The sequence below is a fragment of the Callithrix jacchus genome, chromosome 9 (assembly GCF_049354715.1).
Source record: "Callithrix jacchus isolate 240 chromosome 9, calJac240_pri, whole genome shotgun sequence".
NCBI lineage: Eukaryota > Metazoa > Chordata > Mammalia > Primates > Cebidae > Callithrix > Callithrix jacchus.
The window spans coordinates 111,694,947-111,720,546 of record NC_133510.1 but is presented as its reverse complement, the minus strand read 5'-3'; the positions used below and the strand labels follow the sequence as shown (position 1 = coordinate 111,720,546).

Below are 25,600 nucleotides of genomic sequence, written 5' to 3'. Positions count from 1 at the left end.
GAGGATGAGACAGCAAAGAAAGGCTGCTTCTCATTTATTTCATTATTTATAATCCTGGGCTCCTCAACACTTGAACCTTGCAGCAGAAATATATGACTGTGAAAGGGAGGAAAAGATGACTCGGCAGTGCGTCTGCAATAGCAGGTGAAATGCTGTCATGTGTCAAGTGTTGGTATTACAAGGCATAGAAAACCGATTGTCTGGAATTCAAAGGACTGAACAAGAGAGGCAGAACTAAGTCTTCTTATTTAATATTTGAGCAGTCACTATTTTTAGCATGAGCGTTTAACCAGAAAAACTAACAGATTTTATTGTGGACTTAATATCGTACAACATAACAGTTTTCCTGATTTCAGGAGCTGTTGATTGGAAATGCTAGTTTATGTGGCGTTTTCTTGGCACCTGGTGTCATACTTTAGGCTTTGCTGAGTTTGTTATTCCAGAATACAAATATTTAACTATGAATATCTGATGTCTGGGGCAAAGGTGATTGTAGAAAATATCTTTTCTTTCTGTCAGAAATTGATTTGCTTAATTTCAAGGTTCTCTTTAATTAGAAGAGTGCTTTTTCGTAGGAACTTTTTCCTTCAAAACATGTATATATTAATTGGTTGTTCAAGAGAGATATTTTTATAGTTGCCTACAGTTTGAACCGTGACCTTGTTTCACAAAATTATTGAGAGTAGTATGTTCCTTTCTAAGTTACAAAGTGTAGTATGTGTTTTATATTATTGTTTTTGTATTATCTTGAGAATCAAACAAAAATAGATGTTTTAAAAAGTTAATATATGCTTAATATAGAACATTTGGAAAATACTGAATAGAAGATAATCTATTCCCCTTTCTCTCCAACTCCCTGCAAAGCCGTTGTTAATAATTTTGGTGTATTTTGCCAGGGTGTGGTGGCTCCTACCTGTAATCCCAGCGCTTTAGGAGGTCTAGGCGGGCAGATCACTTGAGGTCAGGAGTTTGAGACCAGCCTGGCCAACATGGTGAAACCCCATATCTACTAAAAATAAAAAATTAGCCAGGTATGGTGGTATGTGCCTGTAGTCCCAGCTACTTGGGAGGCTGAGGCAGGACAATCGCTTGAACCTGGGAGGCAGAGGTTGCAGTGAGTTGAGATTGTGACACTGCACCAACCTGGGTGACAGAGTGAGACTTGGTCCCCACCCCTCAAAAAATTGGTGTATTTTATGCATAATTTTGAGAGTTGATGGTATTTTTGAAAAATTGATAATTCATAGCTGAGGCATTCTTTTTTTAATGTCTTAATTTCTGCAAAAGCTAAACTTGATAGCCAAGTCATGGTGTACAACAGGATCTTACAGTGTTGCCCAGGCTGATCTTGAACTCCTCAACTTAAATGATCCTCCCACCTCAGCCTCCCAAATACAAATTTTTTAATTGTAATTTTTAAATTTGTAGGTTAGATATAAATGTTACTGCTAGCTAAAATAACAAAGGCCAAAAAGATCCATTCTGCTGAGAAATTCATTGGGTCAACTTGAGGTTTTCTGCAAGAATAGTGGGAAGGGCAACCTTGACTAAGTTAAATCACAGGTCAGTAGCCACCTACTTCTTTTCTTTTCTTTTTTTTTTTTTTTTTTTTTTCCGAGACAGGGTCTTGCTCTGTCACCCAGGCTGGAGTGCAGTGGCTTGATCTTGGCTCACTGCAACCTCCGTCTCTCAGGTTCAAGCGATTCTTGTGCCTCAGCCTTCCAAATAGCTGGGGCTACAGGCGCCACTACACCTGATTAATTTTTGTGTTTTTAGTAGAGATGGGCTTTTACCATGTTGGCCAGGCTGGTCTCCCGACCTGAAGTGATTCGCCCACCTCAGCATCCCAAAGTGTTGCGATTACAGGCTTGAGCCACCCTGGCTGTCTTTACTTTTCTTAAAATGCAAACATCTAATCAAAGTATAATTTCATCTTGTAGACCATCAAGGGAAGTCACCAAGAAACAATGGAGTTGTTAAAAGCCAGAGAGTTAGAAGTAGAGATCAACAGCAAGAGCATGAGAATTCATAAAGTAGTCCACTCTCTTCTAATCAGGGAGTTGTTCACTAAGAAAATGCTGTGGCTGGGCATGGTGGCTTGAGACTGTAATCCTGGCACTCTGGGAGGCTGAAGCAGGCGGATCACGTGAGGTCAGGAGTTTGAGATCAGCCTGGCCAACATGGTAAAACCACATGTCTACTAATAATACAAGAATTAGCTAGGCATGGTGGCACATACCTATAATCCTAGCTGCTGTGGAGGCTGAGACATGAGAATCGCTTGAACCCAGGAGGCAGAGGTTGCAGTGAGTCGAGAACACACCACTGCACTCCATCCTAGATGACAGAGTGAAACTGTGTCTTAAAAAAAAAGAAAAGAAGGCCGGGCGCGGTGGCTCAAGCCTGTAGTCCCAGCACTTTGGGAGGCCGAGGCGGGTGGATCACGAGGTCGGCAGATCGAGACCATCCTGGTCAACATGGTGAAACCCCGTCTCTACTAAAAATTACAAAAAATTAGCTGGGCACGGTGGCGCATGCCTGTAATCCCAGCTACTCAGGAGGCTGAGGCAGGAGAATTGCCTGAACCCAGGGGGCGGAGGTTGCGGTGAGCCGAGATCGCGCCATTGCACTCCAGCCTGGGTAACAAGAGCGAAACTCCGTTTCAAAAAAAAAAGAAGAAGAAGAAGAAGAAAATGTTGTATTACAGTGAGATCCCTGTCCAGTATTCTGCAGAAAGGGGCCTGTGCCCCTGAGAGAGCCTACATAGAACTTTGGGTATTAACACACAAGCATTATTTTGTCACAAAAATTCTCCGGTAGCAAGCCTTTAGCAAAAGCAAGGTTTGGGAAGAGAACTTTATGGAATTATTATAAAAGCAGTTTCATCCTATTTGCATTTTACATGCCATTTGTCCATGCAAAAGCTTTTTCTCCTGCAGTAAGTCTTTGCTCGTTTTCCTCTCTGAATTCCAGTCTAACTGTGCTCTTGTCTTATCCTTCCCAGCTTAAGCGAGAGCTTTTTCATGGTGAAAGGTGCAGCCCTCTTCTTACAACAGGGAAGCAGCCCTCAAGGCCAGCGGAGTCTTCAACACCCCCACAAGCATGCAGGTGAGGGCTCTCAGTTAATACTCTTAAATTGGAACTGCTTTTCTGGACAGCAGAGGAAACTTCCATTGTTGGTGATGTTGCTGAGTTTGAAGGCCTAAGAAATGGTGGAGAACACAGGTTTGCAATGACCAGTGCAGGCAGAGGCTCAGATGCTCTTTCTTGAGCAGGCCATGCCTGTTTTCCAGCCTTTTAAGTCATGTCTGTTTGTGTCAGGAGTAAGGTAGTCAGCAGCAACCAGCTGGGATACAAAGATTTCCTCTCTGTAGTTTATCAGTTAACGCAAACTGTAAGTTACAGTCTGACTTTTTAACAAATGCACCAAAATGAATTATAGCCAGATGTCATCCACTTGAAAATAACCATCTGGAGTACTGTATACCTAGGCTTGGGATGGATTTCTCCAAGCATTTGGAAAACACTCATTTGGAGATTTCTTGAAGGGCCTTTGGCTCCAACTCTGAGATAGATGCTATAGTGGGAAGTCTTGATTCTATCATAGTTTGTTTTTAGGAAGTGGATAGAAGTAATAGAGTGAGGATCAAACTGAGTTTAGAAAGAAATGCCTACTAAGTAATAAGACTGGTTTTAGGGAGACTTCACTCAAAACTGAAGGCAATTTGAAAAGAAGAATTCAAAAAATGCTTATATGGCCCTGCATGGTGGCTCACACCTGTAGTCCCAGTGCTTTGGGAGGATTCCTTGAGCCCAGGAGTTTGAGGCTGCAGTGAGCTACTATCACACCACTATACTCCAATCTGGGTGACAGAGACAGACTCTGTTTCTTTTTCTTTTTCTTTTTTTTTTTTCTTTTTTGAGACAGAGTCTTGCTCTGTCGCCAGGCTGGAGTGCAGTGGCACAATCTTGGCTCACCACAGCCTCCACCTGCCTCCCGGGTTTAAGTGATTCTCCTATCTCAGCTTCCTGAGTAGCTGGAACTACAGGCATGCGCCAGCTTGCCCAGCTAATTTTTGTGTTTTAGAAGAGACAGGGTTTCACTATGTTGGTCAGGATGGTGTCAATCTCTTGACCTTGTGATCTGCCCGCCTCAGCCTCCCAAAGTGTTGGGATTACAGGCGTGAGCCACCGCGCCCTGCCAGAGACCCTGTTTCTTAAAAACAGTAACAAAAAACACTTGTGGCCAGGGACAGCGGCTCTTGCCTGTAATTCTATCACTTTGGGAGGCCAACGTGGGCAGATTGCTTGAGCCCAGGGGTTCCAGACCAGCCTGAACAATACAGTGAAACTCTATCTCTGCAGAAAAATACAAAAATTAGCTGGGCATGCTGGCACATGCCTGTAATCCCAGCAAGATGGGGGCGGTGGCAGGGGGCGCTGAGGTGGGAAAATTGCTTGACCCCAGGAGGTCAAGGCTGCAATGAGCCATGATTGTGCCACTGCATTCCAGCTTGGATGACAAAGCAAGACCCTATCTCAAAAAAAAAAAAAAAAAAAACAGAAAGAAAAAAAAATGCTTGCATACAAATGAATCTTTGTCGTAGGTGGACAGCATCTCAGGGCATTTCTTGGAGAGGCAGAGCATAATTGAATGTCTGTGAGCTGGGAAGGCCTCTACCTTTCAGTACAGCAGCAGGTGAAACCAACCAGCCACTGTGGCCAGTTTTCTTGTTACCTGTGATCATTTTGTTTGTTTAACCTCAAGTCATTCAGCTTCATTTTAGATCTGAGTGCTCAGGTTAGAAGTCTACACCATGTAATGTGTAGCAAACGCCAAGGCTCAGTCAGTATTTTCACAGACCAATATATGATCATCAATATTTAAGTCCGTTTCAAGCGGAGAAAATAACTGTCCTGTACAAGGAGGCGGTGCAGTTTGTGGAAATAGTATTTCTTTTGAAGCCAGGTAGACCTGTCCTCTGGTCCTAGTTCAACTTACTGAGCCATCAAAAGTCAACTTCTAAGCCTCAGTTTCCTAGTCTTTACAATGGGCATCAAATACCGGTACCTCAGACAATATAGAAATTTAGAGTTACCTGTGTAACATACCTACTTAGTAGGTGCTATATCTGTGCGTGTGTGTGTGTGTGTGTGTGTGTGTGCGTGTATATGTATATATGTGGGTAACTATCATTGTTTCTATAATGACTTCTAGTACAATATAGCTATAAACATACCATTCTTTTTTTTCTTTAATTATATAAAATTTTTTTTAGAAACAGGATCTCGTTCGGTCGTCCAGGCTGGCATGCAGTGGCATGATCATAGCTCACTGTAGCCTTGGCTCAAGTGATCTTCCAGCCTCAGCCTCCTGAGTAGCTGGGACCATAGATGTGTGTCACCACACCTGGCTAGTTGTGTGTGTGTGTGTGTGTGTGTGTATGTGTGTATGTGTGTGTAGATGAGGTCTCACTATGTTGCTCAGGATGGTCTCCAACTCCTGGCCTCAAGTAATCCTCCCACCTCAGCCTCTCAAAGCATTAGGAGTATAGGTGTGAGGTGCCATACCCAGCCAGATCCTTCATTCTTGAATTTGCTAATGGTTCTGCCTTATTAGAAACGTAGCTGTTGTTCATGTTTTAACTGTAACACATATAACAAAGCAAATGCTCTAGCTCTGCCTGCTAAGTGTCAGTTACCACCTTCCTCTAATCCAAAGACTGGAAGGGTAGGATGCAAGCCCCCAGCTGGCTGACTCTTGTGCCCTGAGATCTGGAATGTACGATGAGGTCAGAAGGCAGAGGGGCCACCAGCTGTCCATAGGCGGTCTGTAAATGACCTTGGGACAGGCACAGACTAGACTTTAGTTCCTTTTTTTCCCTAGAATTACCATCAAGTTTCCTGAATGTACCAGAGTGCCCCCAGTAACACAGTGCAGAGCTGAGTACAACTGAGAGTTAATTCTGTCCATGGAAAAGTAGTCCAGTTTGTTTCAGCCAGTCCGGTCAATTTGAGACCCTTTCTAGGGCTTATATTTTTTGTGTGTGGATGTCAGACTGGGGTTTGGATTTCTGTCTGTCAGCAGTTCCATATCTCAGCAAACAATCCCACTGAAAGAAGTTTATCTGTGTGGAAAATGTCCCTTTCATTTAGGCATTTATCAGGCAGGGGTTTATTTTTGCTTTCCTCAATACAGTTCTGTGACTCGGGTAGGTGGTGGGAGGGCCCAGGCAGGTGAAGAACTGGCTCATGGTCTTGTGTTGCGTTGGTGACATGATGGGTGGAAGAAGGGGGTGGGGAGCTCTATGACTTTCTTTAATCACCAAATTATCTCCAAATCACTCATCATAGGAAGCAGGGCCAACATAGGATGTTATACACCGTGGAATTGTATGACTGGAGAGCATAGATAAGAGGAGCGTGGTTCTTTTCATTTTAAAATTTTATTTATTGTGGAAAGAATGTTTCATTGGGCCAGCTTAAGTGGCTCATGCCTATAAGCCCAGCATTTTGGGAGGCTGAGATGGGAGGATCATTTGAGTCCAGGAGCTCAAGACCAGCCTGGGCCACATGACAAAACCCTATCTCTATTGAAAAAGAAAAAGAAAGAACGTTTAACATGGCGTCTACCCTCCTGACTAGAGGCACAAGATTCTAATGACCCAATTCCTCTCTGAGGCAGGAAGTGCAATTTGGATATCATGTGTCATTCTCCCTTAAAATGAAAAAAGATGCGTTTGCAAAAAGGAACAAACAGAATATTTTCTTTTGGAGCATTTGAGTGTGTAAGCATCATCGGTCCTTTTGGGGCTCTGATTGTGGTATGTAGGATAAATTGTTTTCCTTTGTAGAGACAGGGTCTCATCATATTGCCCAGCTGGTCTCAAACTCCCGGGCTCCAGCAATCCTCCTGCCTTGGCCTCCCAAGTAGCTGGGACTACAGATGTGAACCAGAAAGCCCAGCTAATTTTTTACTTTTCTGTAGAGACAAGATATTGCTATGTTGCTCAGGCTAGTCTTGAATGCTGGCCTCAAGTGACTCTCCGGCCTCGGTCTCCCAAAGCACTGGCATTACAGGTATGAAATACCACACCAGGCTGATATTAGGGTCTTTACAGATGAATCTTTCTTCAGAAAGAAATCCTTGCAAATATAAAGAAAAATGTATAAGCTGGAGAAAAAAGCAACCTTGGAGTCACATCTGCTACTTATTAATTATCCACCTCCCTTAGAGCTTTCCCCCGCCGTGAAAGTGTACCCTTCTTCTGACAGGGTCTCCTGCTTCACTTGAGACTCATGGCCAGTAAGAGACTTTCCTCACTGCACTCCAGGGACACCTCCTGAACTCTGGGGCAGCTCAGAGAAGTTCAGAAGCCACCCAGGATTACTGTGTGTTTTACATAGTGAAGAAAAAAGAGAGTACGTCATTTTTGGCAAGAAAAGAGAAAATGCAGATTGTTGTCTACTCAAATTATTTCTCTGGGCAGCCAGCATACAGCTGCTATCTGTAGAGTCACTTAAACATTTCCCCACCTGGGTATGGAAATAATGTCTGCCTCCTGTGGAAAATGCAGAAGTTTGAAGTGGGGACAGGGCAGGGTAGCTCATGCCTGTAATCCCAGCACTTTGGGAGGCCAAAGTAGGCAGATCACTGGAGGTCAGGAGTTCGAGACCAGCCTGGCCAACATAATGAAACCCCGTCTCTACTATAATATACAAAATACTCTACTGTAATCTTTACTATAATCTACTATAGTCTCTACTATAGTCTACTATAATATACAAAAATAAGCCAGGCATGGTGGTGTGCGCCTGTAATCCCAGCTACTTGGGAGGCTGAGGCAGAAGAATCGCTTGAACCCAGGAGGCAGAGGTTGTAGTGAGCCGAGATTGCACCCCAGCCTGGGCGACAATGCAAGACTCTGTCTCAAAAAAAAAAAAGAGAAGTTTGAAGAGGAGACGTGATGCTCTGTCCTTTTCTCTCATGATCAGCTCTTAGTGAATGCCTCACTTCCAGCCGCAGCTGTCGTTTCCAGGCACCCCAGCCTGCCCAGCAACATTTTGGCTTGAGTGAAATAACATTTTTCTCCAAGCTTACCTGTGTTTTCCACATTTTGTATTTGGAAACCTATATTGTATGTATTTCAGGAAATAAGAGCAACTTTTAACAACGTTACAGTAAACTCTATGTCACCTGTCTGCGTCACACAGTATTCAGGGTGGTGTAAGAGAAATCAAGGCTTTAAGTTCTTGTGATGTTTCTCCTGTGGTGTAGGTAGAGAAATTTTGACTTCTCAGTCTTTTTCCAGGCCCTCAAAATCAGCCTTTCAGAGTTTTTTTTCCTAGAAAGTAGGTAGGAGACCTTTTAAACCTTTCTTTATTGGTCCAACAGGTGACCTGCCTCAGCATCTTCAGGTGATGATCAACCTTCTGCGTTGTGAAGACAGAATCAAGCTGGTAAGAAGCAGTGAGAATGTCAAGTTAAAAAAATTTTTTTTTTTAATTTTAATGAGTTGGGGTCTTTCTCTGTTGTCCAGGCTGGAGTGCAGTGGCGTGATCCTAGCTCACTGAAGCCTCAGACTCCTGGGTTGAAGCAATCCTCCTACCTCAGCCTCCTGGGTAGCTGGGACTACAAGTGTGTGCCACTCTGCCTGGCTAATTTTTTAAAAAATGTTTGTGGATATGGGGTCTTGCTTGTTTTCCCAGGCTCATCTTGAACTCCTGGCCTCAAGTGATTCTCCTGCCTCTGCCTCCCAAAGTCCTGGGGTTATAGGTATAAGCCACCATGCCCAGACAGCAAGTTTTAATTTTTAATTGTGAAACTTGGTGGGGAACCATCCATGGATGATAGGGGGGAAAGCTTTTACGTTACAACAAATGCTCCCCAAATTTGTTTACCAAAGCCGAAGCCAGGTTGACTCCTCAGTACCCCAGAGGGGCCAGAGGAGGGATAAAACAGGTCTTCCGCAGCAGTTGTCCTAAATAAGAACTTTCTTTTAATTTCATTTGTTCACTGATTTCATGCATTTGTGGGTGTCTCCTCTGAGCCAGGCAGTGTCCCTGGTGCTGCAGAGAGAAACAAGGCCTGATTCCTGCTCTCAAGAATTTCCTCTTTGTTTTTTTGTTGTTATTTTTTGAGACAGAATCTCACTTTGTTACCCTGGCTGGAGTGTGGCGGTGCGATCTCAGCTCGCTGCAACCTCTGCCTCCTGGGTTCAAGCAATTCTCATGCCTCAGCCTCCCAAGTAGCTGGGATTACAGGCACACACCACCACACCCATCTAATTGTTGTATTTTTAGTAGAGATGGGGTTTTGCCATATTGGCCAGGCTGATCTCGAACTCCTGACCTCAAGTGATCTGCCTACCTTGGCCTCCCAAAATGCTGGGATTACAGGCCCGAGCCACCATGCCCAGCCAAGAATTTACTCTTTGTTTTTAACTCCCAGAGGGATAGGTAGAACACTGAAAGTGTTGATCTTGCACTGGAGATGGGACAGAGGCACCACCTCCAAAGCAGGCCAGTGAGAGTGTGTCTGTCCTGTTCCAGGCTGTGCGCCTGGAGAGCGCCTGGGCAGACCGGGTCCGGTACATGGTGGTGGTGTACAGCAGCGGGCGCCAGGACACCGAGGAGAATATCTTGCTGGGAGTGGACTTTTCTAGTAAGGAAAGGTGAGTCTGATGGGCTAGGTGTTCACTTCTGTGAGGGGGCAGGAGTTGCTGCTGGAAAAAGGTTTCCATGGTCCCATAGCCATCAGAGGTGGGAGAGGGCTGCATCCTGATGGAACACTAGGGTGTGCCATTTCAATGTGTGCCAGGCACCGTGCCAGCTCCAGGCTATGCTCTCAGAGTACAGAGTCATTTGAGAGGACAGAAAGTTGTGCTTAGAGGTTTCACGCCAGCTACTGTAGAGTGGGTCGCCCTAGCCAGGAATGCTTCCTAAAGGAAGTGACAGCAACGCCGAACACAGAAGGCCAAACTGGAGTCAGGGGAAGCAAGGGGACCCTCCTGGACAGAGGGGCCCATGGAGAAGTCTGGAGGTTGTTGGGCTTCGTCCCAGACACCTGACCCCATAGTGATACTCCATGGATTCTCAAGAGCTTCATGGCAGGTTCTAGGTCAGAGGGTTTAAGAGTAGCTTATAATTTCCCACTAACTGGAGGCCAAGGAAGTTATAGCATTGACCCCATGGTGTGTGTAAGATGAGGGTTGAATCACTCCCCAGACATCTCAGATAAATGAATGCCTGCGAGATCATTGCAAAACCTGGATTTGTTAAAACTAGGTTAGGTTCCCTTTATTCATCCTTCTTTCATCAACTCATTCTTTAAGCATATGATTTATTTGCATTCTCCTGTGTATGAGGCAATGGGCTAGGCCCAGGTAAACAAAGAAGCAGCAGTACACACAGTTCTTAGCCTCAGAGAGCTTCTAAGGAAGCAGGAAGATAGTCACAACAACCAGGTAGGAGGGAGACAGTGATTGCAGGAGGGGGCGGCTGTTGAGAGTGCCTGGCAGGGGTGAAGCCTAAACCAAATTTTTTTTTTTTTTTTTTCTGAGACGGAGTTTTGCTCTTGTTGCCCAGGCTGGAGTGGTGCAGTGGCGCAATCTTGGCTCACTGCAACCTCCGCCTCCCAGATTCAACCGATTCTCCTGCCTCAGCCTCACAGGTAGCTGAGATTACAGGCATGTGCCACCACGCCCAGCTAATTTTTTTTGTATTTTTAGCAGAGACGAGGTTTCTCCATGTTGGTCACACTGGTCTCAAACTCCTGACCTCAGGTAATCTGCCTTGGTCTCCCAAAATGCTGGGATTACAGGTGTGAGCCACCAGGCCTGGCCCCTAAGCCGAATCTTAATGGGCAAGTGGGCAGTCAGGTGAGCTCCAGGGTGGAGGCAGAGCAGTGAGGTGCATTTGAAGAGTATTTCAGGCAGAAGCAATAGCAGAAACCAGTCAGGGAGGCTATGAGTGTCATGGTAATGGTAGTCTTGCCTTGTTCATGAGAGCTTCTGTAAGTCACATGCTAGTGACCGATACTTTGATGCTTGTTAGAAGGAAATGAATAAAACAGAAAGGACATTTCTTTTGTGACATCCTCCAGCCCTGCAGTGCATAATAAAGAGCACTATGAGAAAGTTTCCTGTGGCACATGTCGGGGATGGAATTGGAGCTGGCATCTGTGGCCTTGGGCTGGTTGGGAATCTGGGCCTAGGAGAACTTGTAGCATAGGAGGTGCTCGGACGTGAGCTGTGAAGAGCCACTTGGAGGCTGGAGGGTGTGGTCCGTTAGGATGGGGTGCCACCAGGCAGGTGCTTTCAGAAATGCCCAGGTGTTTAGTGTTTGACAGTGTTGCGTTTGTAATTGTTCTTCCAGTGACTATCCAGCTTTTCTGAATCTTCCTGGGGCAGGGACCTTCCCTCACAAGTATGGTTTGTTCCAGTAATGCTTTCTGATCCTGAATGGAAATGGCCTCCCGTGGCCCACGCCCACTGTCTTGATCAAAACTGTGGGAGCGCTGTAGAAGGGGTTAAGTGAGATGTTCACTTCACCCCCCTGGGGTGGATAGTCCTGCCTCAGATTTTACACACGAGAGTCAGAGCTCATAAGGCTGCAGTGATTACCCCAGGGTCATCCCAGTAAGTGGCCGGGCTGGGACTCAGAGGCAGGGCTTTTCCTGTGACCTGTTAAATGAGCAGATGCCACTCATTCTTTCCCAGTGGGCTGTAGCTCTCTCCTCTACACTGCCTTGCTCATTCATTCACTCCTAGGTGTATCATGCATGGACTTGTTAGCTCTTTCCCTGTGCCGGGTGCCCCGCTAGTTGCTGGGGCCACATCAGGGAGCGTGGCAGACACACCTGCACTCTCGCAGAGCTCATAGGCCAGCAGTCATGGGTGTACCTTAGACGCACACACGTGTATTCCCTTTCTGCTGTTGCCAGCTGGAAGAGACGGGCCTGTGCACTTGCCGGCACTGACTCCAAGATGCCCTTTTCCCCTGCCCTCTCCTCCCTTTGCCGCCCCCTCTCGGCACCACCACTTCGGTTCTTGCAGGCCCCTCTCCCTGTGGTTCCCTTGCCTCTGCTTCACACTCTTCCCTCAGGTTTGAATCCCTGCACCCTCTGAGCAGGAGCCACGGCCCACGTGTGGGCACCGACCCCAAGGCCAGGGCAGGTCTCTGAGGTTGGAGAGGGTGGTCGAGAGGCCATCCAAAGTGAGCAGGGGCCTGATGGGAACCAGAGCTAAGCCGTCCTTTCTGTCACTGGGCCCGATGCAGCTGCCCTCTGTGCCTGGGTAATCCTGGGGGCCGGGAACTGGGCCTTCTCCTGCAGCTCCCACACTGCCCGGGCGCCAGGCTGTTGTCTTCTTTCCTAGCTTGGAAACAAAGTCCAGGTCCCCATCAGACACCTTTGGCCTGCTGAGGGTGCAGTATACTTGTTTCTTCTAAACTCCTTCCGTGGGATTTTGTTTTTTATTCCCCCTGCCAAAGGGGGAAAAAAGAAAAAGATGAGCATTGCCCCCAAAGGGCATCTTCATAGAGTCCAAGTGCTGTCCAGAAGGCAGCATTGGAATGACAGCTGTGCAGCAGGCTCATGCGCTCTCAGAGTTTTGTTTTTTTTTTTAAGACAGGGTCTCACTCTATCACCCAGGCTGGAATGTAGTGGCTTGATATCACCTCACCGCAACCTCTGCCTCCTGAGCTCAAGCGATTTTCCTGCCTTAGCCTCCTAAGTAGCTGGGATTGTAGGTGCCCACCACCACACCTGATTACTTTTTGTATTTTTAGTAGAGACAGGGTTTCACCATATTGGCCAGGGTGGTTTCAAACTCCCGACCTCAAGTGATCCACCCTCCTTGACCTCCCAAAGTGCTGGAGTTACAGGTGTGAGCCAACACGCCTGGCCTTGCTCAGAGTTTTATATCTGCATATGCATCCTGGGGAGACCAGAACAGCCACGCCACCCTTGGGCTGAATCTTGGATTTTTTTTCTTGTTTGCTTGCTTGTTTTTTGTTTTGTTTTGTTTTGTGGAGATAGGATCTTGCTCTGTCACCCAGGCTGGAATGGTGAAATTATGGCTCGTTGCAACCTCAACCTCCCAGGCTCAATCAGTTCTCCCACCTTAGCCTCCTGAGTAGCTGGGACCTCAGGCACACGCCACCATTTCCAGCTAATTAAAAAAAAAATTTATTTTTTGTAGAGATGGGGCCTCACTGTATTGCCTGTACTGGCCTCAAACTCCTGGGCTCAAGCAGTCCTCTTGCCTCTACTTCCCAGAGTGCTGGGATTACAGGTGTGGGCCACCACACCCAAGCAGGATTATTGTTTCGATTCAGGTTGGGAACATTTTAAGTGCCATGAGTGTCTGCCACCGTCCATGCATCAGCGTTCTGCCGTCAGTGAAGGACTCCACAATGGGGTCTTGGAACAGGTCTGTCTTCTGCCTGGCCCTCCAGATCCATCTGGCTTCTCCGCTCCTGCTGCACAGGCTGTAGGAACTTGGAGCCTGCTTTCTTCTTCTGCAGTTACCCCCACCCACTCTATCCTTTGGGGTCACTTTTCCTCTAAATAGACCCTGTTTAAATATATATCCCTCTCCTGCTTCCCATATATGCTCCCAGATGGAGACAAGAGGACTGCTTGAGACCAGCCTGGTCAATATGGTGGGGCCTTCTCTCTACAAAAGTTGTTTTTTTTGTTTGTTTGTTTGTTTTTTTAAGCTGGGCATGGTGGTAATGTGTCTGTGGTCCTAGCTAGGTAGGAGGCTGAGGTAGGAGGATTGATTTGGCCCTGGAGATTGAGGCTGCCATGAACCGTGATTGCACCACTCTAGCCTGGGCGACAGAGCAAGACCCTGTCTCAAAAAAAAATATGCTTCCCATGGGCCCTCCTTCCTTGTAGAAATCTTACTGTTAATCATCATAGGACTGCTGGAAACTCACAAAAGTAACGGCTAGGGGATGATAGGAGATGTGTGGAGTGTTGCAATCAAGCAAAGTCTCTGGTTTGTGCTCATGGCTCTAGTTGAAGGCCGTGAGTGGAAGTCACCTGTGGGCTGAGCCTCTTGCCCATCTGTGTCCAAGGGAGGCCGGTCTAGGGGTTAGGGTTCCACATGGTTTCCTGTGCCCCTGATTTCCTGTGGGCAGTCTCATCCCTGCCCTCTTGGGCTTTGCCTGCCCTGGAGGCCCTGCTCCTGGCCTGGGCCTGGCCTTGGTGCCCCCCATCCTGTGCTCTCTGCAGCTCTCTATGCTGTGCCCACCTCCTTATCAATTCCTGGTGTCGGTCGTCATTGCTCAGGTCAGGTCTTCTAGGCCTGCTCGCATGTTCCCAGGACACTGTCTGACCTGGCTTCTGCCTATGGGATTTAGGCTCCACAGGGACCCCTTCCTTGCCTGTTCCTGGCGTTGATGCAGCCATGTGATCCCTAGAGCTCTGTGAGGCCCAACATAAATTTTATTTTGCAATGCTATAAGGGAAATACAGTTAGTCCCTCCGGAGTGGGTAGGACAGCAGGGAGGGACCTGAGAATTTGTCCAACCCAAAAGTCTGAGAACCATTGGCCAGAAGGGCTTGGAACAACCTTCCCCATAGATATAGAAGCATGGGGTTGAGAAGAGTCCTGCATGGTGGTGGTGGGGGAGGGGGTTGCTGTCCAGGAGGGGAGCTGGGTCTGTGAGCCCCAGAGGCCCCATCCACACAAGCACACAAAAATGTGACCGTGGTGTTGGCAGCATTAGAGATGGAAGCATGAGATTCCTAAGGTCCTCGGAGCTGGCCCCTGGCACGGTTACAGCGGCTTCTCACAAGCCGACTTTTAAATGCCTGCAGAATTGTCATCATCATCTGAGCAGAACTTCTGATAAGCCCTTTCTTTCCCCCTGTTTTTAGTGGCGCCAGTCTACAGTCATTCGGTATCATTTCACTGGTAGGATGGGCAAAACAAAACCAGATTAAGTGAGGCTGTGAAACCGCAGCCACACTAAAGGTGCAGGCACACAGGTCTGATGGTGAGCTCCAGGAACAGTGTGAGCACGCTCCCCTCCCCACCACCCAGGACAGGCCGGGCCAGGCTTGGCCACTAGTACTTGCCTGTGTATCCCTGAGTACACATGTGGCCCCTGCCAGCAGAGCACCAGCCCTTGGCGGCTGCCTCCCTGCTGTAGAGTGGGCATGCGGTCAGCCCACACTGTACCCCAAAAGTGTTGGCTGAGCACGTATGGAGTCATGTCCACAAAGCCATCCCTGACCTGTATCTTCTAGAATTCATCAGTGAACACTTCCTATGCAGACACCGCTCCCACATGTATACCCAACAGCTGGTCCTGGGCTAGGCGGTGAGCTGGAAACGCTGTGTGGGTGAACCTTCATGTCGGTGAATGCTAACTCCACGTCTTCTCTCCCCCCTTGCAGTAAAAGCTGCACCATTGGGATGGTTCTCCGGCTGTGGAGTGACACAAAAATCCACCTTGATGGAGACGGGTAAGGAAATCTCTTTAAAACCTTCTCTCACTGAATGTAGGCTTTGAACACGAGCTAGCTGGGACATCTTTGGCTGGTCATTAGCACAGACTCACGTGTGGTGGGAGTGTCACTGCAGGAGAAGTCGTATCACCCTCGAGTGAGCTGCACGAGGGAGGGTGTGTTTTGGCCATCCCATTAGGGAGTTTAGTTCATGAAGTATCAGTGGGAGCGATTACAGGGGATCTGCTGCTGTGTAAAGTCCAAGACAGCAGTAAACTGACACCATCCACCACCTCAATGGGCTAAGAACTCTCACCACACACCCTCCACAGGCTTGTCCTGAAAGTTCACAGATGAATGTGGTGCAGCAGGAACTCACCAGCTTTGCGGGTGCAGGGAGAGATATACAACTGACAGGCACAACAAGGTTTCGGGTGCCACCCTGGGGGCCACAGAGAATGAATGAACCAGTTCCGCCTGAGCAGGCAGTAGGGATGAGGGGACATCCAGCTTCTGCACATGTTCACTCCCAGGGAGGTGCGTGGACGCCACGAGGAGTGGGAAGAAACAGAACAGGAAAGTGGCCCTACATGGGGATTCTAAGCAGGTCGGGGTTATGTTGCCTTATAGGATGGGAAGAGAAAATAAAAATTGGATTTGTTGTTTAAGTCAATCAACTTAATTGACTTAATTAAATTAATATTAAAATATATTAATTTTAATATCTTTGTATTAATTTTTTTCAATGGAGTCTCCCTCTGTCATCCTGGCTGGAATGCAGTGGTGCAATCTTGGCTTACTGTAACCTCTGCCTCCTGGGTTCAAGTGATTCTCCTGCCTCAGCCTCCTGAGTAGCTGGGACTACAGGCATGTGCCACCATGCCTGGCTAATTTTTGTATTTTTAGTAAAGACAGGGTTTCACCCTGTTGGCCAGGCTGGTCTCAAACTCCTGACCTCAGGTGATCTACCCACCTTGGCCTCCCAAAATGCTGGGATTACAGGTGTGATCCTGTAATTCTTGGATTACAACGCCTGGCCTGTATTAATTTTTAATATTTTATATCAGTTTTTATATTAACACTTTTCTATTAATATATTAATAGATATTTTTATATATTGATTATTTTCCATGCAATCCCATGGATATAGTTTCCATGCAATTACAAAAAGGAACGGCCAGGCGTGTGGGGCAGGAGGTAGCAGGTAGGCAGGAACCATGTGGGAAATAGAAGAGACGCTCTTGGAGGTCCTTGTCTGGCACCCTTTGCCAGGGTTTCAGTTTTTGGTGGAACTCCAATTGCTGGGTTAAAAACAAGCCCTCCTTATCAGAGAATGTGTCTTTTTCTGCCCTTGCCCATGTCTCTGCTGCAGCGGGTTTCGTAATCCCCTATCAGGCAGCATGAGATGTGCTTGTTTCAGTGTGCCAGGTGGACTGGCTCCCTTCTCCCAGAGTGATTTCACTAAAGGGGCTAATTTCTCACCACCAATACCTTTCTCTCTGTTTTTCTTTCTCAGTGGTTTCAGCGTGAGCACAGCAGGAAGGATGCACATATTTAAGCCTGTGTCTGTCCAGGCCATGTGGTAAGTGTGGTTTTAGGACTTTTAACTCCCTAGAAATATTTTCTTAGCTGATAGCATGAATAGAAAAACCCCTTTTACTGAGAAGCTTGTTATGTATGCACATATTTGGGGGGGCACAAAATGTACATAACATAAAATTTACCATTTTCACCATATTTACGGACACAGTTTTCAGTGGCATTAGTATATTCACAATGCTTGGGCAGTTTGGGGTTTCTTGTATTTTTGAGACAGGGTCTTGCTGTGTCTCCCAGGCTGGGGTGCAGTGGTGAAATCATGGCTCACTGCAGCCTTGACCTCCCAGGCTCAGGTGATCCTCCCACTGCAGCCTCCCAAGCAGCTGGGACTACAGGCACGTGCCATCACAACCAGCTAACTTTTGTATTTTTTTGTAGAGATGGGGTCTCACTATGTTGCCCAGGATGGACTCAAACTTCTGGCCACAAGCAGTCCTCACACCTTAGCCTCCCAAAGTGGTGGGATTATAGGCCTGAGCCACCATACCTGGCCTCAGCCTATATATATATATATATATATATATATATTTTTTTTTTTTTTTTTTTTTTTTTTTTTTTTGTAAAAAGAAGTAAAATCGGCTGAGTGCAGTGGCTCACGCTTGTAATCTCAGCACTTTGGGAGGCTGAGGTGGGCAGATCACCTGAGGTCAGGAGTTTGAGAACAGCCTGGCCAACATGGCAAAACCCCGTCTCTACTAAAAATACAAAAAATATCCAGGCGTGATGGTGCACACCTGTAATCCCAGCTACTGAGAAGGCTGAGGCAGGAGAGTCGCTTGAACCCGGGAGGCGGAGGTTGCAGTGAGCCAGATCACACCACTGCACTCCAGCCTGGGCCACAGAGCAAGACTCTATCTCAAAAAAAAAAAAAAAAGACGACGTAAAAGAGGGTGACTAAATAAAACAGATTCTTTAATATTGTTTCCCAGCCTGCCTCCCCAAACATCTTCCATTAGTTTCTGTATTAAAATGACTTTCTAGAACTTATTTCCTTAGGAAATCTAAGCATCTAAGCCGTTAGAATGTTGATGGGGGGATGGATGGAAATGTAATTATGTAGAATGCAGGCAGATGTGTCTGTTGCATATGAAAGACTTTGTCTTCCAGCTGCTAGGCTTAATTGTGGGTCTTATATTCAAGGTTACCACAGCTTCGAGAGCAGACCTTAATTCTTTGGAGTTAATTGATGGGTTGTAAAATAACCCGTCAACCACCTGATTGGAAGCGTTATGAAGTAGTTTGTTGTTGTTTATTTCTGCCCTTCTTTGGAAATGGTGTGGGGTGTTCTGTCCACTCTTAGATTCAGTCAGCGAATGTGTCCCAGGGACGAGCTCTGTGCCTGGCCGGCTGGACGCTTCAAGCTGTGTGTATTCCCCAGCACCCCTACGTGTAAGCGCAGATGTAAGAATGAGCCCTTGGCCAGGCATGGTGGCTCATGCCTGTAATCCCGGCACTTTGGGAGGAGGCGAGCGGATCACGAGGTCAGGAGATGAAGAACATGCCGACCAATGAAGTGAAACCCGGTCTCTACTAAAAATATAAAAATTAGCCTGGCGTGGTGGCATGCACCTGTAGTCCCAGCTACTTGAGAGGCTGGTGAGCTCAGATTGCATCACTGCACTCCAGCCTAGCAATGGAGCAAGACTGTATCTCAAAAAAAAAAAAGAAAGAGTAAGCCCTTTACAAACTGCCCTTCTTGGCCAAGCACAATGGCTCACGCCTGTAATCCTAGTGCTTTGGGAGGCCAAGGTGGGCGGATCACTTGAGGCTAGGCGTTCAAGACCAGCCTGGCCAACATTGCAAAACCCCATGTCTCCTAAAAATAAAATTAGCTGGGCATGATGGTGGGCACCTGTGGTCTCAGCTACTCAGGAAGCTGAGGCAGGAGAATTGCCTGAACTCAGGAGGCATAGATTGCAGTGAGCTGAGGTTGTGCCACCGCACTCTTGCCTGGGCAATAGAGCAAGACTCTGTCTCAAAAAGAAATTTAAAAAATAAATAAATAATTTAAAAGTTGCCCTTCCTTTCCCATATTTGAACCCCTTTGTCAGAGGAGGAAACCCTGCATCTCTCGCGCCTTCCTGACCTGACGCTCTGTTTTCCTCACCCCAGGTCTGCCCTGCAGGTGCTTCACAAGGCCTGCGAAGTGGCCCGGAGGCACAACTACTTCCCTGGAGGTGTAGCTCTCATCTGGGCCACCTACTATGAGAGCTGCATCAGCTCCGAGCAGAGCTGCATCAACGAGTGGAATGCCATGCAGGACCTGGAGTCCACACGGCCTGACTCCCCCGCGCTGTTTGTGGACAAGTAAGGGTGGCACCTCCTGTGGGAGCCCCCCCAAGCCCACAGGCACTCGCCTTTCCCCGACCTACCCTGTGCCCGACCCGGAACCTGCTCTGGGCCACACCTCCCCTGGAGTCCCTTGAGTGACAGCCCAGCTTTCCCAGAACCAGCGTTTAATGTAGGGGCCTGTGGGACCCCTGTCCCATGCAAAAAAAAAAAAAAAATTTACTGATGAATCTGGTAAATCCATTTCTGGGGACAGGGTCCATGACTTCCATCAGATTCTCAAAGGAATGTGTGGCCCTCTGTGTCCCCAGCCCCTTGCAGAGCTCTGTGGTCTGGCTTTTTCAGATTATCGGAGACTTAATTCCCAGAGCCTCCCACTCTGCTCTGAGGAGAGTTAGGAATGTGTCCTCTGCTTCCTTGTATCCAAAAACATAACTGCTGAGGGCAGCCTGTCTTAGCAGCAGCCATGGGGAACCACAGGACCTGTGTCCTGTGACCTACGACAGTGCTGATGTGGAGAGGCCATGCTTGCTGAGATCTAGTTAGAGAGGCAGAACGCTGGTCACTCCTCCCGTCGGGCTCCGGACCCTGCCCCCACAGTGTGGCGTTCCTCCAGGACACTGTATTTTAGGAGGACTGTGGATAAACCACAGCGTGTTCAGAGGGCAGAGACCTGAAGGATGGAAGCCACATTAGGAGAGGCCTTGACATCACAAGCTGGGCTGGGGAGGAAGGATAGTTGCCTTTGAATATTTGGAGATTGCTCATGGGGAAGAAGGATTAGCCTGGTCTGTGTGTCCCCCTAGAGTTAAATCCACAGCAAGGAAATACCCAGAGTTTGATTCTGAGGAAGAAGGGGATAGTGGGAGCTGTTGCAGCTGGGCCAGGCTGCCTTGAGGCAGTGAGGGCCTCATGCCCAGATGTGTTCAGGCAGAGACTCAAGGGCCCGGGGGCCTAGGGACATTGCGCTGGCCATTCCGGCGTCCTGCCCTGAGACCGTCTGAGCAAGGCGTGAGTTTCCACACTGCCCTCTGCCCCCTTGACCTGCTCTCCACTCTTTTCACTCCCGTGGGGATCCTAGAGCCACAACGGGTTTCCTGTGCGCCTCTCCCTACTGCCCCAGAACGTGCACACCAGGAAGTGTGCTCTGTTTGCCAAGCAGCGTTCTGTTTAGACCCAGGAGCATCTGGCCTTCCTGACACCTCCAACCTCAAGTTTCTACCGCTTCTTGCTCTCGTCAACATCGTTTCTTTCCAGGCCCACTGAAGGGGAAAGGACTGAGCGCCTCATCAAAGCCAAGCTCCGAAGCATCATGATGAGCCAGGATCTAGAAAACGTGACCTCCAAAGAGGTAAGACAACTCCTCCCTTCACTGCAGTTCAGAGGTTGCGAGGCCTTCCTGTGTCCTGCTGCCAAAAGTGCAGCTGAAGCAGACAGGCACCTGGCTGCCTTTACCTGTGCCCTTAACAGCCCCCGGGGGCTTTTTTCTGCCTCATTCTATACTCGCAGCAGGCCTTGGAGTCAGACTCCAGTTTGATTCCAGATCGGCCACTTATCGGCTATGAGACATTGGGCAAATTGCTTGACCTTTTTGAGCCTCACCTGTATGGGCTTTGGGGAGATCTCATTCTATGAGATCCGTAGACTGCACTGCGAAGCGTTGACCTGTGTTAGTAACACCCCCTTGTTCTCTCTTCTGCTCCTTATTACCTTGGGTTTTATGGAAGAGACAGCAGACTTCTCCACAGGATGACAGCTGACCTGCAAATACCAAATTCTAGAATAATTTCTCTCTACCTTTTCATGTTTTGTCCTGGATCATTTTTTTTCCCATCACTTTTTGTTCAAGGTATGCAATGAATTAAAGATTAAACTGGGTGGATCTAAGAGGTTGAGATTGACTTTTTAAAAGTTTATATATAATTTTTTTTTTTTGAAATGGAGTCTCACACTGTCCCGTGGGCTGGAGTGCAGTGGCACGATCTCAGCCCACTGCAACCTCCATCTCTGGGTTCAAGCAATTCTCCTACCTCAGCCTTCCAAGTAGCTGGGATTACAGGTACCCGCCAACACACCCAGCTAATATTTTGTATTTTTTTAGTAGAGATGGATGCTCTCAAACTCCTGACCTCATGATTCACCAGTCTTGGCCTTCCAAAGTGCTGGGATTACAGGCGTGAGCCACCACGCCCGGCCTTTTGTTTTTTTTTTTTTTTTTTAAAGAGACTTGGTTTTCCTATGTTTCCTATGTTGACCAGGCTGGTCTTGAACTCCTGGCCTCAAGCCATCCTCCCACCAAGGCTTCCCAAAGTGTTGGGATTACAGGCGTGAGCTACTGCATCCAACTCTGTCTTAATTAATGAATACTTTTTTTTTTTGAGACTGTGTTTCGCTCTTATTACCCAGGCTGGCGTGCAATGGTGCAATCTCGGCTCACCACAACCTCCGCCTCCTGGGTTCAGGCAATTCTCCTGCCTCAGCCTCCTGAGTAGCTGGGATTACAGGCACGCACCACCACGCCCAGCTAATTTTTTGTATTTTTAGTAGAGATGGGGTTTCACCATGTTGACCAGGATGGTCTCGATCTCTTGACCTCGTGATCCACCTGCCTTGGCCTCCCAAAGTGCTGGGATTACAGGCTTGAGCCACCGTGCCCGGCCCATGAATACATTTTTTTTAGAAATCATATTGTGATACCTTTCCAAGAAAAATGGAACTGATTTTAGATTCTTTGTATTTGACATTTAATTACAAAAGTAAAAGTGCTTTAAACTTGGTAGAAGAGATCTCATGGAAATGAAATTCCTCATTTGAAATAATAAACTTTCCTCAGTTGGGTTTACTTTAAGCTGAGTAACCTGCATTCCTGCCACCCACATGTGTATGCTTCGTGTGTCTAAATGTATTACTGTGAAAAAAAGAGAAAACCCACCTTTTTTGGAAATAGCCACAGTTTGCATTGTAACTTTAATTCTTTTGAGGCGGACAATTGTTTTCTTTAACAAATCACTTTTCCTAATATTTTCTACTCCACAGATCCGTAATGAATTAGAGAAACAGATGAATTGTAACTTGAAGGAATTCAAGGAATTCATAGACAATGAGATGCTACTTATCTTGGGACAAATGGACAAGCCCTCCCTTATCTTCGATCATCTTTATCTCGTAAGAGGCACGGCCCTGGCAGTATCTGGTTTGGGAGACATAAATCAGACCCTCTTTGTTTGGAGTTTGCAGCAAGTCCAGGTGAAAAAGCAGGCAAAAAGTTTGAGTTGCGGGAGCCTCCATTCTGGCTGGTGGGAGCTCCCCTCTTCGGCCCCTTCTCCGGCCTGCAGGCTGCTAATGTGCTCTTGAGCCAGCTGTTTGAGAAGTGGCTCCCAGCTGAGCTGCGGGGAGTTGTTTGGGAGCTATTTGGCATAGTCAACTGGCATGTGTTTCAGACTCTCTCAAACCCTTTGTCTTCTTCAGCCATGAACACATAGGCCCATCGGTCCCATCCAGCTACTTCCAAGTGGTTTGTGAGCTAAAAAACCCCAGTTGCTAAAGGAAGCATTGCCTCCAAACCCCAGAATTACGCCTAGCTATCCTGAGACACAAGAAACAACAGGGAGGACAGGTCACACAGCTGACATGCAGCTCCCACCGAGCTTGTCCAGACAGCTCTTCCACGCACAGCTCCAGTGCTGCTGGAAGCCTTCCCCCTGGTCCTGTAGTTCTGGGTGGGTTCTGCTGATCGCTGTGCACCTCCACGGCTTGCTCAGACTGTCTGAATGCTGTAAATCTCCATAGAAGGCAACTGGCAAGTTTTCAAAGTCAGAGAGGCTATAGAGGAAGGCATGTTACTAAAATTAGACAGGCCAAGCGGTGTCATGAAAATCAGTACCCACCAGCGCCCAGGTTCCCACTTCTCAGCCTCAGCAGCTGTGTGACTTAGAACAAGTCCTTTCCCTCTGTTTTTCTTCATCCGACACCCCAAGGGATGACTATGAGGATTAAATAAAATACAAACTGGGCACAGTGGCTTATGCCTGTAGTCCCAGGTCCCAGCTACTCAGGAGGCTGAAGTGTGAGGATCGCTTCAGCCTAGGAGTTTGATGCCAGCTTGGGCAACATAGTGAGATCTTGTTTCTAAAAAATAGTTTTTAATAAAATAAAAAATATGCATCTAGAGCACCAAGTGCAGTTTCTGTAAGCGCTAATACTTGGTAACCATTGTTAGAAGAGAAGGTGCTTCCTGGGAAAGCTAAGGAAGTAAATTTGCTGCTAGAGACATGAATGACTTCGTATTCTGTAGGAAGTAATTAAGAGTTACCATGTATATTTCATGATATCTATGTAGATATATAGATATGTGTATTTTTAATATATTTATGTGTACAGATCTATATAGCTTATATAGTTATTGATTAAAATGCATGTGCATGTGTGGATTTGAAAGCCGTGGGCAGTCCTGGGCACTAAATCTCCCTGGCAAGTCTGTTGACTTTCCCTGGTGAGAAGGGAATGGAAGGTACCTTCGTTCCATCTTTCTCCACTAGGTGGCAGTCACAGCAAGAGGACACTCATAGCTTCTGTGGCGCTCGCGTTATTTTTTGGTGTGGTTCGGTGCTTTATGTCACTTTTTCCATGAGAGATACTAAAGGAATTTTTATGTTTGGGCCTCTCCCTCCAATATGAAAATTCAGCTAGTGTTGCACATTACCAGCTTGCTCAGGGCCCCTCTACCCCAGGGTCCTGGGGTTGGGGGGGTCTGTCCTCTTGGGAACCTGGGAAAGGAAATTTATAGGAAGACAAAGATGGATTCTTTTGCCCTTTATGACACTATGTTGTTTGCATTTCCTAAGAGCAAAGTGATCATTTTTTCTTTTCTTTTTTTCCCGTTTCATGACCTTTGAATGCTTGGTTTTTCAATGATACCATTTTTTAAAAGTACGAAATTAAAACATTGCAGAAAGTCTGCAAATAGAAATAGATCTAAGAAAGAAAAAAGCATTCCCAATCTCAATCCAGAGGTAGTCCCTGTAACATTTTGGCATATTTGCTTTCCCATCTTCTGTTTTTTGGGTTTTATAAACGCATATATAGCTTCTTTAGAAAGGAACAGAGGCCGGGCATGGTGGCTCACGCGTGTAATCCCAGTACTTTGGGAGGCTGAGGCCAGCAGATCACCTGAGGTCAGGAGTTCAAGACCAGCCTGGCCAACCTGGTAAAACCCCATCTTTAAAAAAAATAAATATAAATAAATAAAATTTAAAAATATATAAAAAGGAACAGAAAGGAAAGGATCATACTGTTTATGTTTATATAGTTCTGTATCATGCTCTCTTTTTAAATTTATTTCCTGACATGGTATTTGCCTGTGTCATTAAATGTTCTGCAAAAAGATAATTGGTTTTAAAGACTCCACCATGAAGATCCAGCCTCATTTATTTTACTCATTTTTTTCCCATTGGATGTTTGGGTGGTTTCTATTGGTTTATTACAAATAATTATAAATATCCTCCCACCTAAATCACTGTGTGAGTTCTGATTATTTCCTCAGGATAGCTCTTTATAAGTGGAATTACTGGGTCAGAGGGTGGGAACTTTTTCAGTACTGCCAAAATACTTCCCAGAAGGTAGAAGGATTCCCGCTTTAATTAGTGGCTTGTGAACATGCCCTTCCCTGGGTGGGAGGTCTCAGGTCATTGCCTCTGCTTACAGGACCCCACCGGAATCTTAGGAAAGGAAGTGGGGAGATGGGGAGCAGGTTTTCCTGGACTTGCTGTTTCCCTAAGGCCAAGGAGCCAGTGAGGGCCAGGACCTTTCCCTCCCTCTGTCCCTCCCTCCCTTCCTTCCTTCTTCCCATGCTGTGAATACTCACTCAGGAACCTCCTTGAATATCAGCCGCTGGTTCTCTCTGTTCCCTGAGGCCAAGGGGCCATGAAGTAAGACCTCCCAGCCAGGACTAGGGCAAACTGTGCATCCCCTGAGCAGCTCTGAGGCTGACATGTGACACTCACAGGAGTTTGTGTGATCTGTCTCCCAGGGCTCTGAATGGAATGCATCCAATCTGGAGGAACTGCAGGGCTCAGGGTGAGTCTCCTCCCCTTGTCTTTCCCTGTCCTTCCAGGCAGCTTAGAAACCCTCCACTCTGCCATGGAGGGGGAGACCTTGGGGCTGCCTGCCTGTAACTGCCTGCACCCTGGTCTCTGAAGTGGCTGCCAGGGTTTGATGTGCATAGCTAAACAGATGTGCTTCCAAACACCA

The 25,600-nt window shown here is 47.1% G+C and overlaps 1 protein-coding gene across 5 annotated transcripts in view; it reads left to right on the top strand.

The window, feature by feature from the left end:
- The window catches only part of SSH1 (slingshot protein phosphatase 1), a 77,192-nt gene that overhangs the window by 31,342 nt on the left and 20,250 nt on the right, over positions 1-25,600 (top strand). For 3 of the 5 annotated variants that reach the window (XM_035257500.3, XM_035257498.3, XM_035257501.3), the window contains 9 exons: positions 3,005-3,108; positions 8,396-8,460; positions 9,553-9,674; positions 15,413-15,481; positions 16,980-17,045; positions 19,175-19,369; positions 20,609-20,702; positions 22,388-22,516; positions 25,380-25,426. In XM_035257500.3, the coding sequence (XP_035113391.3) occupies positions 3,005-3,108; positions 8,396-8,460; positions 9,553-9,674; positions 15,413-15,481; positions 16,980-17,045; positions 19,175-19,369; positions 20,609-20,702; positions 22,388-22,516; positions 25,380-25,426 (891 nt within the window). Of the gene's footprint in view, positions 1-3,004; positions 3,109-8,395; positions 8,461-9,552; positions 9,675-15,412; positions 15,482-16,979; positions 17,046-19,174; positions 19,370-20,608; positions 20,703-22,387; positions 22,598-25,379; positions 25,427-25,600 lie in introns of all 5 variants that reach the window. The other 2 variants (XM_035257499.3, XM_035257497.3) reach the window with 1 other exon arrangement.